Raw genomic sequence first — 16,938 nt, 5'->3', positions numbered from 1 at the left:
TGGAAAATACCATTTATGCTTAATTCATTTATTTTTAATTGTTTCTATCCAAAAGTAGTTTCTTCTTTATTTTCAGATTCTTGTTCCTTTTCGTTTCGGACTTTTTTTTCAAATTCCAAGAAGCGAGATTTGATTGATTTCATTCTATGTCAGATTTAGAACAGACAAGGGAACTTTTAAAATAGCAATGTGTGCAGCCCGATTCTATTTTTAGCTCGATGGTTGGGACTTCATATAATACCAATTGTTTAGAAGTTTTAGTTGTTTGATATGCATGAAATGTAAGACAACATCACGACGACAGTTCTAACAACTTTGGTCTGTTCCAGAAACTGCAAGAATCTATTTATTTTTACTACGATAACTATTTTTCCTTTATGTTATCGGAAAAAATAGTAAAAATTAGTAGATTTTTGCAGTACTGGAACATACCAAAATGAAAATAAACAGGTGTGTAAACAAAAACACAAACATCATCTCTATTGGATCGATGGAATGGTACAAATGCTGATGAAAAGATCGGATCTTTCACGACTTCCTTTGCATTGGTTCAAATCCTAATGAAAATATCGGATCTTTCACGACTTCCTTTGAACCAATGCAAAAGATGACATGAAATCACGTCATCGCAAAGAACCCCTTCCGTCAAATTTTGCTGGGTATCATTCAGCATCCAAATATTCTACAAAAATGTTGCTCAGAAGATTTTAGGTCGACTAATCAATTTTTTCCCGTTTTCATTGTCATTTTTGACATTTATTCGGACTTGGTTCTGAATTAAGCTATGTTTTGTTTTTCTGTTATTCGTTATGTATAGGTATGTATGTAGACATAACAATTGGTTATTGCTTATGTTGACATCTGGGGTGCTTCTGAAATATTTACCACAAATAGCTCTTGTAATGACGAACACGTTAATAACAAAATTTCTTGGAGGATAGATCCGGTTATATCAATTTTTGAACCGGATATTCCGACATTAAAACTGATTTTTGAACCGGTTTTAAGTAACCGATTAAACTTATATGTATTAAAAAGCTAATATAGTTGTCAATTAAATTAAATTAATTCGCTAATGAAAACTTTGTTAGTTGCAGTTCTAGAACAAAAAAAAACCGTTTTCTTAAACCGTTTTTAAGGAAAAAATATCAGTACACACAAATATGGAGATCAAAGGCTGGGGGGTGAAAAAATTCTTTTTGACGATGAATGTCGATGAAGATAATGTGATGAACCCGGAAGGACAGTTCTGCCGTAGGTCAGCTTGTCGCAGATAGCTGTGGCATTCGAGTGTGACTTGAACATAATGTCGAAAGTGACCCTAGAATCTTGAAGTAGTTAGAGGTCGTAATCCTATTATCATCGACGAGGACATTGTTGACTATGTGTGCATCTTTGCAGTCCATGTGGCGAATAGAGTATCTCTAGATTTAGTGGCGGATATTTGTATATTCCTCGCACCTTCCTATCTTAAGGGAGAAGATACCCGACGCCAAGATCGTGCAATCGATTGCGTATGTAACGACCAATGCCGTCAGAAGGGGGTGGTGGAATTAAGGTTAAACGGTTTTGAAGATATCACCCATCCTGTTTCGCTAAACGGGGCTATATATTCTTATTCCTGAATTATACGTGCGACTGGCATCTACACATATGGCATCAGTTTAGGACCTGCTCTTGAATCGCTTTGAATTTTGTTGTAGCAACTTGTATTTACTGTCCTTTATACGACGGTACAAGTTTCATAAGGGGCAAGTCCATACTTCCTTAGAAAATGACCTGAAACATGAAAAAACCCCTATGACACCGTGTGTAGTGATTGGAGTGCAAGATGATTCTCGAACTGATCTGCCGATTCGGTCCAAAATTTAGCCTTCGTAATATTTTGACCAAACTTTTTCAAGTTCAAAGATAAGCCATATCGGTTTACTCCTTCAGGTTCCTCCTCCACAAAGTTCAAAAATGTTCGGAAAAATTGTGCGCACGATAACTCTTGAAGGCAGCGACCGATTTGGTCCATACTTTACACAAAATTTCGTATAAGTTCACCTTAACACCCTGTTTATGTATTTCGAAACGAAAATGTGTACGCATGAAACACACGCAAACTTTAGTTTTGGAAATATTATTTCCTTTGCTTTTGCTTCAAAACAAAAAACAAATTTGAAAAACGCACTCAAAATTGGTAGTTTTTCTTACGCATTAATTTTCTTATCGACATACATAAACAGGCCCTATGACCTTTGTTGAACCAACTTACATCCTTTACGACGGTAAAAGTTTTTTCAGGGAAAATCCATACTTCTTGAGAAAACAGCCCGAAATGTGTTAAAACCCCCCTAGCCACATGTACTGGCTGGAGATAACTCTCGAACTGATCAACCGATTTGTCCTTCGTCATATTTTGTCCAAATTTAGTTTCAGTTCAAAGATGGGCTATACCGGTTCACAACTTCCGGTAGTTTCAATTCGAAGATGGGCAATGCCGGTCATCTGTCCTTAGATGAAAGTTTCAATTCACACAGGCTGAGGGTATACCTCTGTCGGCAAAGCTGACTGATACTTTTTTACTTGTTTAAATTTTATTAAAATCAGAGTTTTATTAAAAACTTGCGTTAAAAGTCAATATACATATATTTGAGACAACAAACCGGTCTTATCTCATTTAATATTTTCTACGACGATTTCCCATAACATTGTTCATTAACTCTTCAAAAGATATTGGCGGTTGAACGAACTCTGGAGTTTTGTCCTTTCCAACGCATTTGTATGAATAGCTAAGACAGCTATTGGAACAACAATCCCAATGATTTTGACACTGAAAATTATGTAAACAAATTACAAAAAATCAAATAAATTTTTAAGCACAATTTAACATACATATCCTCCTCGTTCCACACAATGCTCATTGCTGCTGTAACCACTTGCAATGCTTAGTATAAGAATTGCAATAAATAGTTGATAAATAAACCATTGCATGTTTTTGCTGCTGGGAAACATCTTATTGTTTGAATTTTCAGAATTGAACTGACAAGAAATGCAGATATTCTTGCAACTTTTGAATATCGACGGCTATGAGTCAGCAGCTTGACTGATAAATGATTGTTCATGATTTAAATAGAAAGAAAAATCTCAGTAGAGGCGGAGTCGTGGACTTTTTCTTGGTTCGATGATTACTCTCATTCGTAACATTATTACAACGACAGTTTTTCATGGTTATCTCGAAAAACAAGTGGTGTCTTAAGACACGACGTTCGGACTCGGCGATAAACAGTAGGTCCCATATCATTGAGCTAATATGAATCGGGGTGCACTCATTGATATCAGAGATGTCCCCCTTGTCCCGTATGGGATGTTTGTGCAACAATTATAGTGTAATATGATCAGCAGGTTTAGGCACAGTGTTTACGGACACTCAATTAATTATGCGGTGACAGGCAGCGCTCTTTACTATTAAGATGTACCTGCTAGGGTGTACCTACCCGGAAGAAATGTTGATTTTGAGGCCATCCAACTTCCTAAAAATAGAAATTACACCCTTTCCCTTTCTCTTTTATCACCATTAAACATAAAAATGACTTCTGAACATTTTCAACACGTAGAACAAGACTAATGTTGATTGTACAGGACCTACAACCTGCCCCTATTTTGTATTTTTTCGAAACTATCCTACCTTATAGATTCAGGCCTCCAGAAGTGCTATAAGACGAGGTCCAGTCATAACGTGCATCACAAGTAGGACACGCACGTATACTACAAGTGGACGGACTTAAAGTTAGTACATCACCGCGCCAGTCCTTAACTTTAAAACTGCGGAAATCTATTTACCAGATAGAAACGATTGGACACATGGTCAACCTTTCTCGGATAGACTAGCCATCTACACTGATGGCTCAAAAATGGAGGAGGGCGCCTGATCTGAATTTATTGTGAAGAGCTTGGTATCTAACTTTCGTATAATTTGGTTAACAACTGTAGTGTTTTTCAAGCGGAGATCTTCGCGATAGTGAAGGCTCTGGAATTGGGGTTTAGTATGTGCAGATAGACAAATAGTCATGTTTGTGTCCTGTGTGTGTTTTGGACTGCCAGGCTGCGCTAAAAGCACTTAAATCGTGGACTATTGAATCGGAAATTTTCGACAAGTGTAGATGTATGCTGGAAAATATTCAAAACTCAATTATTTTCTGCTGGGTGCCTGGACATTGCAATATTGAGGGTAACGAGATCGCCGATGAAATGGCTCGTTCTGTGTCATGTTATTTGCGAACTCGTCAAATCATACACCGATAAGAACGGTCGGGCTTGGTCTGAGGAACAGAAGTGTCAGGTAGCGAAGCTTATTTGGCCAGTTATTTCGGGACGCTGAACTCTATCCCTACTCTAGCTTAGTATGTCCGAATCACGATAGGAGTAATTACGGGTCACTGTCGCGTCAGATCAAGAACTTGTAAATGGTATGGAACCTGTATTGACTTTGCAGGTTATGATGTGAAGATGCGGAGGAGATAGAGACTATTGAGCACCTGTCCTCAACAGATCCTGCAACCTTTGTACGTTTTTCCAAGTCATGCAAATGGTTTTGGGAAATCAGCGAAATACACACGCAAAATTGAGTGTATAAATTTTTATTGTGAGAGCAAATATTAGTGGCGATTTCTGAGTGAAATCGACAGTTTTTCAAAATGAGGTTTTTGATTTCCTTTATTTTTTGCTGTGGTGATGCTGCTCAACAGCAATACATTTTATTATATTTTAAGATTTTTTTGGACTAACGGTTCCAGAGATATCGCGCCTTGAAAATGTCTTATTCTGTAAAAACTATATGCAAAGAAATGATCATAACTTATTTAATATTGGTTCAATTTGAAAAAATCTTTTTTGTATGTTTTCGGAAAATATATTAAAATTTTTTGCTGTTGAGCAGCATCACCACAGCAAAAAATTAGGGAAATCTAAAACCTCAATTCAGAAATCCCCTAATACAAACTTTCATTTTCTTCAATTTCTATACTCTCTACTCTACTATCTTCATTTATCACCATGGCACAGTTGATCCACCCATTGGCCAAAAATAACAAAATGAATGTCAAAATGTTGGTACAACATCTAGAACTCTGAAAGCTATGACATGGACCTTTTTAAAAACAAATTAGTTTTTGTTTAATTCGAACGCGAACTTCTTTAGAAAGCTTCAGAAGTCAGAACCTTTGACTAATATTTTTTGTTGTGAGTAAAACCTATATTTTAAGTGCAAGTAAATATATTCAAAATATCGCGAAACTAATACGTACAGCAAAATATTACACTATGCAACACTGAAAATGCAAACAACTTCTAGTATGCATTTTTTGAAAGTACATATCTAGACTACAAAAACCCTAGTAGGGTTTTGCCCTGTCAGCTCCAGTTCGGATTTTATGGCCTCATCTAAACCGGGCTAAATCGACACTTTTTTGAATTTATCAGGCCTTTATCTCAGAAACGAATAGGAATTTGGCCTTGCTGTCTTTAGCAATATTGTAGCCCTAAACTAGTAGAATTTATCTTTTGAAAAAACTACATAAGAAAAACTCCATCTAGGGCATCAAAATCTATAAAATAGAGAAAATTGTACATAATTGCTGAAATTCTGGTCAGTATCGGTTAAACTATTGGGAGTTGAACCAACTAACCTTTTGCAAAAATCTTCCAAATAAAGTTCTCAACAATTCTTTAGAACACTCTGAAACTCTAAAATGCTTACTTCATGTTGTTTCAGCGGTATTTTGCATCATATCTTTTACAACACGTATTTCAAACACAGTTCACACCAAGAGTTTATTCTCGCATTTCGGATTTCACTACATTATTGACATTTTTATTAAATCGTCGTTGAAAAATGTATTGAAAACAACGGCATAGAGGCATTTTACAACAATGACATGTTCTGAAGAGTTGTGTTCTACATTCCAGGGAATATTTTTCCAAAAGAAAATATTCAGAAAAAATTAACGGTTTTGGAGATACGGTGCGAAATGTATAAAAATTTTAGATTTTTGGCATATATTTTGAAATTTGAAGCGATAAATATAGTTTTTCGAGTTCATTATTTCTCCAAATATTTTATTCTTGTCTTTATCTACAAATTTGCTTCAGAGGTCAGAAGAATTTTCGCATTAGTTTCAGAGATACAGCCCTGAATCTCTTTAAAAACTCAATTTTTAACCATGTTTAGATGAGGCAATAAAATTCGCTTTTTAAATAAATCACGATTTAAGTTGACATTTTTAGGGGTTGTTTAGATTTCACGATTTTGCTTAGAAACCGCAAGTCCTATCAAAATGGGACCAAAGAAAATGTTGTAGCTATTTCAACAAGATCGACCTCCACGGTATTTTCGTAGTTTTTACCATTTTTGAGATATAGAAGCTCAAATTGGGACAATGCACTGACTGTATCGCCCCCTTATATAACAATGTCATGAAGGGTGCGCCTTAACTAACTTTTGATGAAAACCGCTTATACAGGGAAAGTTTTTGTGAATTTTGAAACAGCAGTGTTCATAGATGAGAAAAATTATAGAAAAATTATAGAAATTATTCTCTTAGAGTTCGTCAGCATGTGTCTTCGTTTGTGTGTGATTTCCTTGGTTGCAATTTTCGTGATTTTATAACGATGCGTAGTATGTTACATTTTTATAAAGTGTATCAATGTGAATCTCCGCAGTTTTTGATGGATGAGTTTGTATTCTCAAGGTCAATAAGGACTCCCAATTAAGAATTCCGTTGATAACACCTTGTCTGGGAAGATCATTTCTTGTGCGAGTTGCTAGAACGTACAATTCATTGCCAGTATGTTTAAGAAGCTTCACTTCATCACCTGCTATCTACCGTACTAAACTTTGTTCCCATTTACGTTCTGTATCTGACGCCTTTAATGTAATGTTACAATAATTGCACAATTGTTTTATTGCCTTTTGGCAGTTGCTGGAGTAGTTTTTCAATTCTTTTTCCAAAAATTTGTATGGCTAAATTTATTGCCTTTTTGTTTATGATTTATTTATTTATTTATTTATTTTTATAATTCATTTAATGATGGCTAATATTGTAGTAATTTATACTTTGATATTTTATAAATTATATTAAGTTTATTATTATTATTTTTTGTCCAGTTGATTTGATAGTCAGGATATGTTTTATATGATGCGTGTTCTATGTTGTGTATGTTGTGTTTATCTTATGTTGAGAGCTATTTCTGCTCGGTTTTTTCGAGTAGTTCTTAGTTGTTTTTTTTTGTATTGTGATCTATATTACTGCTATTTTCGCTAATTGTAATATTATTAGTGAAATGTAGTTGTATATAGTTATCCCAATGCCTGCTAGCTTTGTGTTTTAATGACTTATCCTCTCTATCAAGTCTTCTCAAATTGTATTAAATATTCTGTTATTTTACTTTTTAATTTTTTTTATGATATTGTATTCCTTACATAGTTTTATCTCAATTTCTTAAATGTGGCCCTTGGGCTTTGAAATTATGAATAAACATTTAAATAAAATCCAAAAACAAGATAAAATCTCTTTTGGGATTTTTAAATAAATCGCGGTCAAAATTCACATTTTTAGGTGTTTTTAGGTTTTCACGATTTTGCTTGGAAACCGCAAGTCCAATCGAAATGGAGCTAAAGAAAATGTTGTAGCTGTGAAAATTCTCTAGAGGATTGACGTTTATTATTTGTTCCCAGCCTGTACCATTTTTGAGATACAGTTTACATTTTTAGGTTTTTTTGTTAGGTTTTCGCGATTTTGCTTGAATACGGTAAGTCTTATCGATATGGGACCTGAGAAGATCTTAAAGCTGTGAAAATTCTCTACAAGACTGCCTTATGTAACTTATCCTAAGTTGTAACATTTTTTTAGATATATAAGTTTAAGTTGGGAATTTGCAGTCATGACATTGTTTTATAAGGAGGCTATACAGAATTGAATTGAATTTGAATTGTCCCAATTTTCACTTCTATACTCAAAAACAGTAAAAGCGACGAGAATACCATAATTACCAATCTTGTAGAAAATTTTCATAGCTACAACATTTTCTTTAGTTCCATTTTGATAAGACTTGCGGTTTCTAAGCAAAATCGTGAAAACCTAAACAACCCTTAAAAATGTCAACTTAAATCGCGATTTATTTAAAAAGCGCTCCGGCGATTTTTTTGTTTTTTGATTTTTTTCATCTATAAACATTGTAGTTTCAGAATCCGCAAAAACTTCCGAGGTGTATGCACCTTCCATTTAAAATTGTTTCAAGAGCACCGTGTGCATCTTTTCTAAGTATATTTTGTAATGCCAATTCGATCATATACTTAAATTGACCTAAGGTTTTAGTCATGATGACCACCAGTGCCCACCTCGGGAATAGTTTTCCAACGTAGGTCATGAGTTTAAGATTATTCAGTATTTAAATCAGCTGTCATCTAGTGCCAGACTATAAATTGTGGGTCGGTGACTAAAGCTGCCCTAGAATAGGGTTTCTATGGATATATTAGCGTATAACTCTGTTATCTGACCACGTACATTAACATAATTGGCATCAGTGGCAAGATAAAGAAATCTTCTTCCAAATTTGTCCTATATTAAAAATGTTACCGATTTTCAGACAATATGTTGATTTTTTTAATCTGCTAAATTGGTTGGATTTTATGTTGTTTTGGAGACTGTTTTGTTTCCCCAAGCCTATTTTTGCATCAAAAGATAATCGGGACCTTTGTTTATGTCATTTTGTATTAACAGCATACAACAATTCTTACCGTATACCCTCCTCCAGAGAGGAAAGGGGGGAGAATGCTACGCTCGTGGTTTCTTAAAACACTCTTCGCAGAAGCACAAAGTTTAACCGGCGCATTGGTTTGATTTTTACCCTCTAAATATTTCTGGCCACTTTCTCCATACAAGTTTGAATATGTTATGTCAAAAATGTCTTTATGTTTTTTTGGGAAATTACAACAAAAATAATTTTGTTACAACCGGATTTGACACTTCATATTCGAGCAGCAGGTGTTACACCGCTACCTATTCAATATACCTTGGGTAGACAGAAATATCATACTATTAAAAAGTAAATTTGTTGGTGACGTTTATTTTATTCCATACCACTGGACTCTATTCAAATTAAACTCTTTTCAACAAATATTCTGTATTTTATGCTTAATATGCTACCTAATAAATCTATTTTGCCAACTTATTTTCAGGATTAAATAGTTCTTCAACCATATTTAATAACCATTGTGGTGGACCACTTTCATCTTGTTTTATATCATTTGGTGAATCTTCATCACTGATCTCATCGGGTTTACTGGGAACCTCTTCAAAGGGTTTGAAGTCTTTAGTCTTTTGCTCCTCGACGCTACCATTCTGTTGAACTTTTGGCTCCTCAATGCAAATTTCATTTAACTTGGCGATGCATTCTGGGCGTGGTAAATCCAAATATCTGTTACACTTAAACAAAACAAAATAAATAAATAAAATATAAATAACAATACTTTCAGTGTCACATATTTACTTACAAACTCCGTAACATCACTGCACCATAAATCTTTTGGTAAATCCTCGTTATCTAAATCTGCACTTAGCCCAATAGCCAAATTAGCAATCAAGGCAACAATCAAAAGTTGATAAGAAAATCGACGTTGTTGTCGTCGTAGTTGATTTGTGGCGGAGGAGTTCATGTTGTTGTCTGTCAATAGCTGCTTCTCTTGAAAGTGTGTCATTTCGGTTTGTTGTTCAACTGTTTATATAGCCAAGAAATTGTTAAAACAATTTTCAGATAGGAACACAATCATTGGAACAGTTTTTTGTTTGCTTTTGTTTTCTGTTGAAGTCATTAGTACAGAGCGGGTTTTCATATTCAAGAACAAACAAACTTCAATTTCATTATTTTAATTTTGATGCTCTACACCAACATTGTGGGTTAAGCTGAAGCTTTCATTCTAACTTATGTATAAAATAGGTCGAAATCTTTTTCGGATTCAAGGCTTGGATAATTCATTGTAAATAACTACATATTTTTTGTTATTATATTTTTGTTGGTTGGTCGCGCTCAAGCACAATTTCTTATTTCTCATTGACAAAAACATGTATTTTACATATTTGTAACTTGTATATTGAATTTGAGTTTACACTTTTTCTTGTCAATCTCTTATCAGTAATGTCGATTGCCAATTCGAAGAATACCATTTCGTCACTCTCCTTCCATCTTCTTTTTTTCTTGTTAAAATTTCAACAAAAAGCGTCATGCAATTTGTGTTCTGAAATACCACCTGTAATAACGATAATTAAAAGAAATATTTGTATGTATTTATGTTCTACTAGACAAATATTGATTCATCATCTATTGCTTTCTAATTGATGAGGTATTTTCTAATCTAAATAAGGCGAATTTGTTTAGCAAATAAATGTTAATTATTTTAACTTTAATTAATTAATTTAATTTAACTAAATGTCGTAGAGTCTTGAACCTTTCGTAACTAAGCTAGACCATCTTCATAACATCACACGACCTAGTCAACATAAACGTTGTAGCATTACATTTTTTATTCACTCACTGTCGCTAACTTCAATACAATAAACTAACTGATAATAATTCCGACATCGCACATAGGGGATACAAGTCAGAAATGTATGCAAAACTTTAAATGTGATAATATCGTTTTATTAAAAAGCGTTTAGTAAACAGTAACTTCACTATTTGCCTTTTTGCTACAGCCATCATAAACTTTTGGAGGTCAACTGATGCGTATGATTCAATATTACATTTTTGGTTACATACAAATATGGTGGACATTAAACTACATAATATTATATTATCGAATCTTTGCATCTTTACTTTTCAATAGTTTTCGTACATTTCCAATATTGAAAAAAAAAAAATAAAACATTTTTGATTTTACACTGTTGTTGAACCACTGCCATCCCCACCTAAAAAATTCAAATTGATATGTTTTACACTATAGGTCTGTTCGATACCCCACAAATTTGTACACACTTATACAAAATGCTGTTCGAAAACAAACTTTTTCAGTAAAAGAGAACTGAGAAGTACTTGCAAAAACTCGCAGTACAGTTTCGATAATCCGGACAAAACATGTTTTGGCGGTGTCCGGATTACCGAGTAGTTACGAAGAACACATATTTTTCTGCTTAAATTATGAATTATCTTAAAATTTATTCAATACAAATATTTAATTTAACATGAACGAGTCCATATATAAATTAAATGCATAAGTTATCAAAAATTAGAGTTTGAAAAAATATACCATGTTAAGATGTTGACTATTTTAAGTCTGAGAACAGAATTCAGTGCACCTTTCCCCCACGACATCATCAGAATCATTTATCTGTTTGGAGGATTCTTCGCAGAAAACTTTTGACAGCAAATGGAGACTAAGGCTTGAATTCGCCTTTTGGATAACCTTACTAAATGAACCATGGTGGAGGGTATACAAATAATAAAAAATATTTCAGTTCAACCAAAATATATTCATTCAACTTCTTCTTTTGCAATAATATTTTGTTGTTTTATTCTTTTTAGTGGATTCCTCCCTACAAAAACTTTTGACTTCAAGAAAAGATTTAGGCCTGAATTCGGCTTCTGTGTCACCTCAGAAAATTCGCTTTAATTTCCCTTTTAATTGGTTTTTGTTTTTGTGTTGTAGACATTCGTAAATTGAATTCGAATTCGCTGTAGTTTCTTCATATATTACAGGGTGACAATTCGTACACCCTGTGTACTAACGCCAAATTAATGTTGTGGTTTATGAAAATGCTAAGGATGCCATCAACGATTTTCAAACTAGTACTAATAAAGTTTTCAAACTGTACGGCGATGTCAGTTTAATGTCATGGTTCTTTTGGCTTTGTATAGAGGGAGTAGTTGGAAAATGAAAAAAAAATACTTTATTTGGGACTACGTGTCAACTGTCACGACTAACATTAAAAAATCGGGGTAAAGACCATTTGTGTGACTTACTGGTAGTCAACGTCGAGGCGAGGTAATAAAATTCTGAGTGAGGGTTCCTATTGAGGTGTAGGTGTGTTCGTAAGAGAAAAGTACTAAAATGCTCAACAAATTGTAGTTTTCGCATTAGGCGAACGAGTAGAGCTAGATTTCTGGTCGGAGTGCAAGATGGTTGTATTAAAGGGTTTTTGGAAATTGAAACAATAAGTTTACGACAAGTACTAAAAGTGTACCATACCATTGCACAGTGGTCAATTTTACGAAAAACCTGGGGTCACTGGTTTCATTTTTCATACTTTTTAACCCTCAGACGGTCATTAAAGCGAACTTTTTGACCACTTCTCCTATAAAATATGATCGTATCAGATCAAAATTCTACAAATTTGTTCGCCATTAATTTCTACTATAGGTCCTAGAATACACCAAAACTCTATATCTTACCTAAACTCCAGAAATATGTAAAACTATAAACACATTTTAGGGTTAAGGGCGTACTTCATGTGAGTTTTGGCCACATTGTCATACAAAGCATCATTTTAGAAGAATGGCGTCAAAGACAAATATTTTCTCAGCTAAATTTCACTATAAGTCACCAAAGAAATGAAATCTGTATTTGCATTACATACCAAGGAAATATCGGTATCAATTTTGCCAAAAAAACCAAGAAACTAAAATGGGGTGCAAATATTTGAGTTGAGATCACTTGGAATCCTTGCACTTTAGGTGTATAATGTACGAGTATTTGACAACTTTACCGACAAGAATGTGAGGAATATTTTTCTTAAAAAAATTTACCCCCGTGCGAGTCATAATGGGGTCGTTTTTGGTCCCTTTTTCCACAAATCTTTAAAATTTCCTATAAAATGTAAAGGAATCAGATCACAATATTCTGGAAATTTGTTCACCATAAAATTTTACTATAGGTCTTAGAATACATCAAAACTCTAAATTATACCCAAACGTATTCTGACATTCTGGATCAAAGAAAATCTGTACATATCTGCAAGACAAAATGCCACGTAAAAACGAAAAGTGCAAATATGTGCAGGATGTTTCGATGGCAATTGGTAAAAAACTCTTCCCTTTTTATAAAATGATAAGATACACAGCCCAACTCCATCTTACTCACAAGTTTTTTCTTAATTTATTGTATAATAAACGAAAAATACTAAATGATACTAAATTAAGTTCTTTTTGTCAATTCCACAATACCCCCGACGCTACAAGGGGGACGTCTCTTCTATAAATGAGGTCAACCCAATTACTATTGGCTCAATAATGTTGGACCTTGTTCTTATCACCACACCACACACCACATTTTACTGAAGTTTTTCATGGCTGAAATACTGAGAAAGTGTAAGCCGACATTACACTGGGGGATTTGCCACCGTCGCAAATTTTGATGTTCTGGTCAGGGATTGATCATCTGAGTGCAACGTGGACGTGCTTATCACTGCAACACGGAGGTTTCCAATGCCTTTGCAATAGTTACCATAATCAGGCAGTCTTTATGGTGATAAGTGGTCGATAAAAGTGGAATAGTGGTATTTGAGGTACATACTACGGACAAAATAACCATTATCTGACAATGCAGCGTGATAGAAGACCAACCAAGTAAATAAGTGTCAGTCGGATTTACCGACAGAGATATACCCTCAGCCTGTGTGAAGGTACCCTAAAGAGAAGAGATTTTGACAAAATATTAGGAGATCTTTGGATCCCGAAGGAACAAATCGGCATGTCCGTTTAAGAGATATAGTGCGTACCATTTTAGTGAACTTTTTTTTTTAACTTTTGTGGGGGTGGTACCCGAAGGAGTGGATCGATATGGCTCACCTTCGAACATAAACCAAGTTTGGACAAAATATTACGAAGGCCAAACTTTGGGCCGTATCGGCTGATCCATTCGAAAGTTAACGTTCGCTCCCTCTACTGATGTCGTAGGGGTTTTTACAGCTTTCGGATTATTTTCTCAGAAACTATTGACTTGCCGCAGAAAAAACTTGTGCCGTCGTAATGGGGGCAGTGAATACAAACTGCTACAACAGACATCAAAGGGATTCGAGAGCAGCTCTTAAACTGCACTTTTCGGAAATTTTGTGTGGGAGGTACCCGAAGGAGTTGACATATATAGTCCATATTCGAAACTAATCTATGTCTTGTAGAAATATTGCGATTTGCACAGTATGGTTCAACTCGGTTACTACCTTCGAGAGTTACCGCGTGCACCATTTTAGCGAAAAGTTTAGAACATTTGTGAGGGAGGTACCAGAAGGAGTTGACCGATATAGCTTATCTTCGAACTTAAACTAAGTTTGGACAAAATATTATCAAGGCCAACTTTTGGATCAGAATATTTTGGCCAAGAAAAATCAAAAACGAAGAACTACTCCTATTAGCCAATGAGGAACCTATAGGAAAGCAAATAAAAAAAAAAACAAGTAAAAAAGTATCAGTCGACTTTGACGACAGAGATATAATCTCAGCCTGTGCAAATTGAAACACTTTTTTCACAAAAAACGTATGTATTTAGAGGGTTTCAAAATTTTGGTCGTATGAACCGACAAAAATGTTGATTAGAATTAAAGTTCAAAAATTTTGCGGAAAAGGTACTTAAAAGAAATGGACCGACACAGACCATGGGGGTGCCATAGGGGGTTTTTACACCCTTCGGGCTGTTTTCTCAAGAAGTATGGACTTGCCCATGAAACAACGTTTACCATCGTTATTGAGGCAGCGAATGTAAGTTGCTTCAACAAAAATCGAAGTGATTCAATAGCACGTCTTAAAGTGAACTTATCCAAAATTTTGTGTGAGAGGTACGGGATGGAGTGTACAAATATAGTCCATATTCGAACCTGATCTATATCCGGTAGATATTATGAGAATGTGTAAAGTATGGACCAAATCGGTCACTCCCATCAAGAGTTATCGTGCGCACAAGTTTTCCGAATATTTTTGAACTTTTGTGGGGGAGGTACCTGAAGGAGTGGACCGATATGGCTTATCTTCGAACATATACTAAGTTTGGACAAAATATTACGAAGGCCAAATTTTGGACCGAATCAGCAGATCCATTCGAGAGTTATCTTGCGCTCCAACTACTACACACTGTGTCATAGGGTTTTTTGTAACTTTCAGGCTATTTTCTCAGGAAGTATGGACTTGCCCCTAATGAAACTCACAGCGTCGTATAGAGGACAGCGAATACAACTTGCGTGAACAAAAATCAAAGCGATTCGAGACCAGGTCCTAAACTGAACTTTTCCGAAATGTTGTGTGGGAGGTACCCGAAGGAGTGGTCCGACCGATTGAGTCCATATTGGAACCTCATCTAAGTTTGGTAGAAATTACACGATGTGCAAAGTATGGACCAAATCGGTTATTCCCTACAAGAGTTATCGTGCGCACAAGTTTTGCGACAATTTTTGAACATTTGGGGGGGAGGTACCTGAAGGAGTGGACCTATATGACCCATCTTCCAACTTAAATCGAATCTGGACAAAATATTCGATACCCAAAATTTGAACCGAATCGATTGATCCGTTCGAGAGTTATCGTGCGCACCAGCCTGCCAGACAGACAGACAGACGGACGGACATTGCTAGATCTACTCAAAATTGTCTGAAACGGATATCGTACAAACATACTTGGGGTCTAAAACCATTATTTCGATGAGGCACATTTATGGTCGTATCAATGTGTAAATACCCTCTTTAGCCTAAAGGCTGAGGGTATAAAGACGGAAATGGAAGTGGATAGGACACACACTTCGTAAATCACAAGAAAGTATTGCAAGAGCAGCATTAGAATGGAACCCACAAGACATAAGAAGACCGTAAAGACCAAAGAACACATGGCGACGAACAGTGCTTGCCGAATTGAATAAAATCAACAAATCATATAATGAAATAAAAGTAATATGTAATGATAGAATAAGTTGGAAAAACATTGTAGAAGTCCTATGTTCCCATGAGGAATAAATAAAGGAAAAAACTTTTGGATCGAATCGGCAGATCCGTTCGAGAGTTATCTTGCCCTCCAACCGCTACACACGGTGTCATAGGGGTTTTTGAACCTTTAAGGCTATTTTCTCAGGAATTATGGTTTTGACCCTGATGAAACTTGTACCGCCCTATGGGGGCCGTGAATACAAGCTGCCATAACAAAAATCAAAACGATTCGAGAGCAGGTCCTAAACTGAACTTTTTTGAAATTTTGTGTGGGAGGTGCCAGAAGGCGTGGACCTATTAATCCATATTGGTAGAAATTGAGTCCAGTTTGGTAGAAATTACACGATGTGCAAAGTATGGACTAAATCGGTTACTCCCTTCAAGAGTTATCGTGCGCAGAAATTTTCCGAACATTTTCGAACTTTTGTGGGGGAGGAGCGGAGGAGCGGACCGATATAACCCATCTTCGAACTTAAACTATGTTTGGACAAAATATTGCGAAAGCCAAATCTTGGACCAAATCAGTTCATCCGTTCAAGAGTTATCGTGCGCACCAGCCACATTGCTAAATCGACTCCAAATTGTCTGAAACACATTTCGTCCTAACATACTTGGGGTCTAAAACCATTATTTCGATGAGCCACATTTTGCCCGTCGCATAAGTCCTGAGGGTATAAAAAGAGAAGATACTTGTCTCGGCGTTTGTCGCTATCTATCACATGCAATTTTGCTGTTATGGGCCCAAAGATTATATTTGTTTTACTGCCTCAAACTCGTATCTCTATAAATGCGTCTCGTGCTTAAACTATAAATGATTATCATATTATTCCTACTAATATGCATAGATGTACTTAAGTCCCTAATAATTGCCTTTAACACTTTTATCCAAACACCGATGTATCAAAAAATAAATCAAAAATAAATGTGCCTCATCGAAATAATGGTTTTAGACCCCAAGTATGTTTGTACGATATCCGTTTCAGACAATTTTGAGTAG

General features: G+C 35.3%; 2 protein-coding genes across 2 annotated transcripts in view; one reads left to right on the top strand and one right to left on the bottom strand.

Moving 5' to 3' along the window:
* stg (string) overlaps nucleotides 1-16,938 on the top strand; it is a 792,650-nt gene that overhangs the window by 34,395 nt on the left and 741,317 nt on the right. The window lies entirely within an intron of this gene.
* On the bottom strand, nucleotides 9,092-9,748 carry LOC141391510 (uncharacterized). The gene is made up of 2 exons (XM_073964389.1): nucleotides 9,539-9,748; nucleotides 9,092-9,470 (listed from the first exon to the last, which is right to left on the bottom strand). The coding sequence occupies exons 1-2, from the start codon at nucleotides 9,740-9,742 to the stop codon at nucleotides 9,201-9,203; spliced, it is 474 nt and encodes a 157-aa protein (XP_073820490.1). The 5' UTR covers nucleotides 9,743-9,748; the 3' UTR covers nucleotides 9,092-9,200.

This window comes from Musca autumnalis, unplaced genomic scaffold (genome assembly GCF_047663935.1).
Source record: "Musca autumnalis isolate F117 unplaced genomic scaffold, ASM4766393v1 scaffold_1, whole genome shotgun sequence".
Taxonomy (NCBI): Eukaryota; Metazoa; Arthropoda; class Insecta; order Diptera; family Muscidae; genus Musca; species Musca autumnalis.
This window is presented reverse-complemented; position numbering and strand designations above follow the sequence as displayed.

Bases quoted from the DNA above. Each gene is read 5' to 3' on its own strand.
- LOC141391510 (XM_073964389.1), bottom strand. From the start codon at position 9,742: ATGACACACTTTCAAGAGAAGCAGCTATTGACAGACAACAACATGAAC. The intron at 9,471-9,538 runs GTAAGTAAATAT...GTTTTGTTTAAG, and splicing joins GCAGTGATGTTACGGAGTTT to TGTAACAGATATTTGGATTT.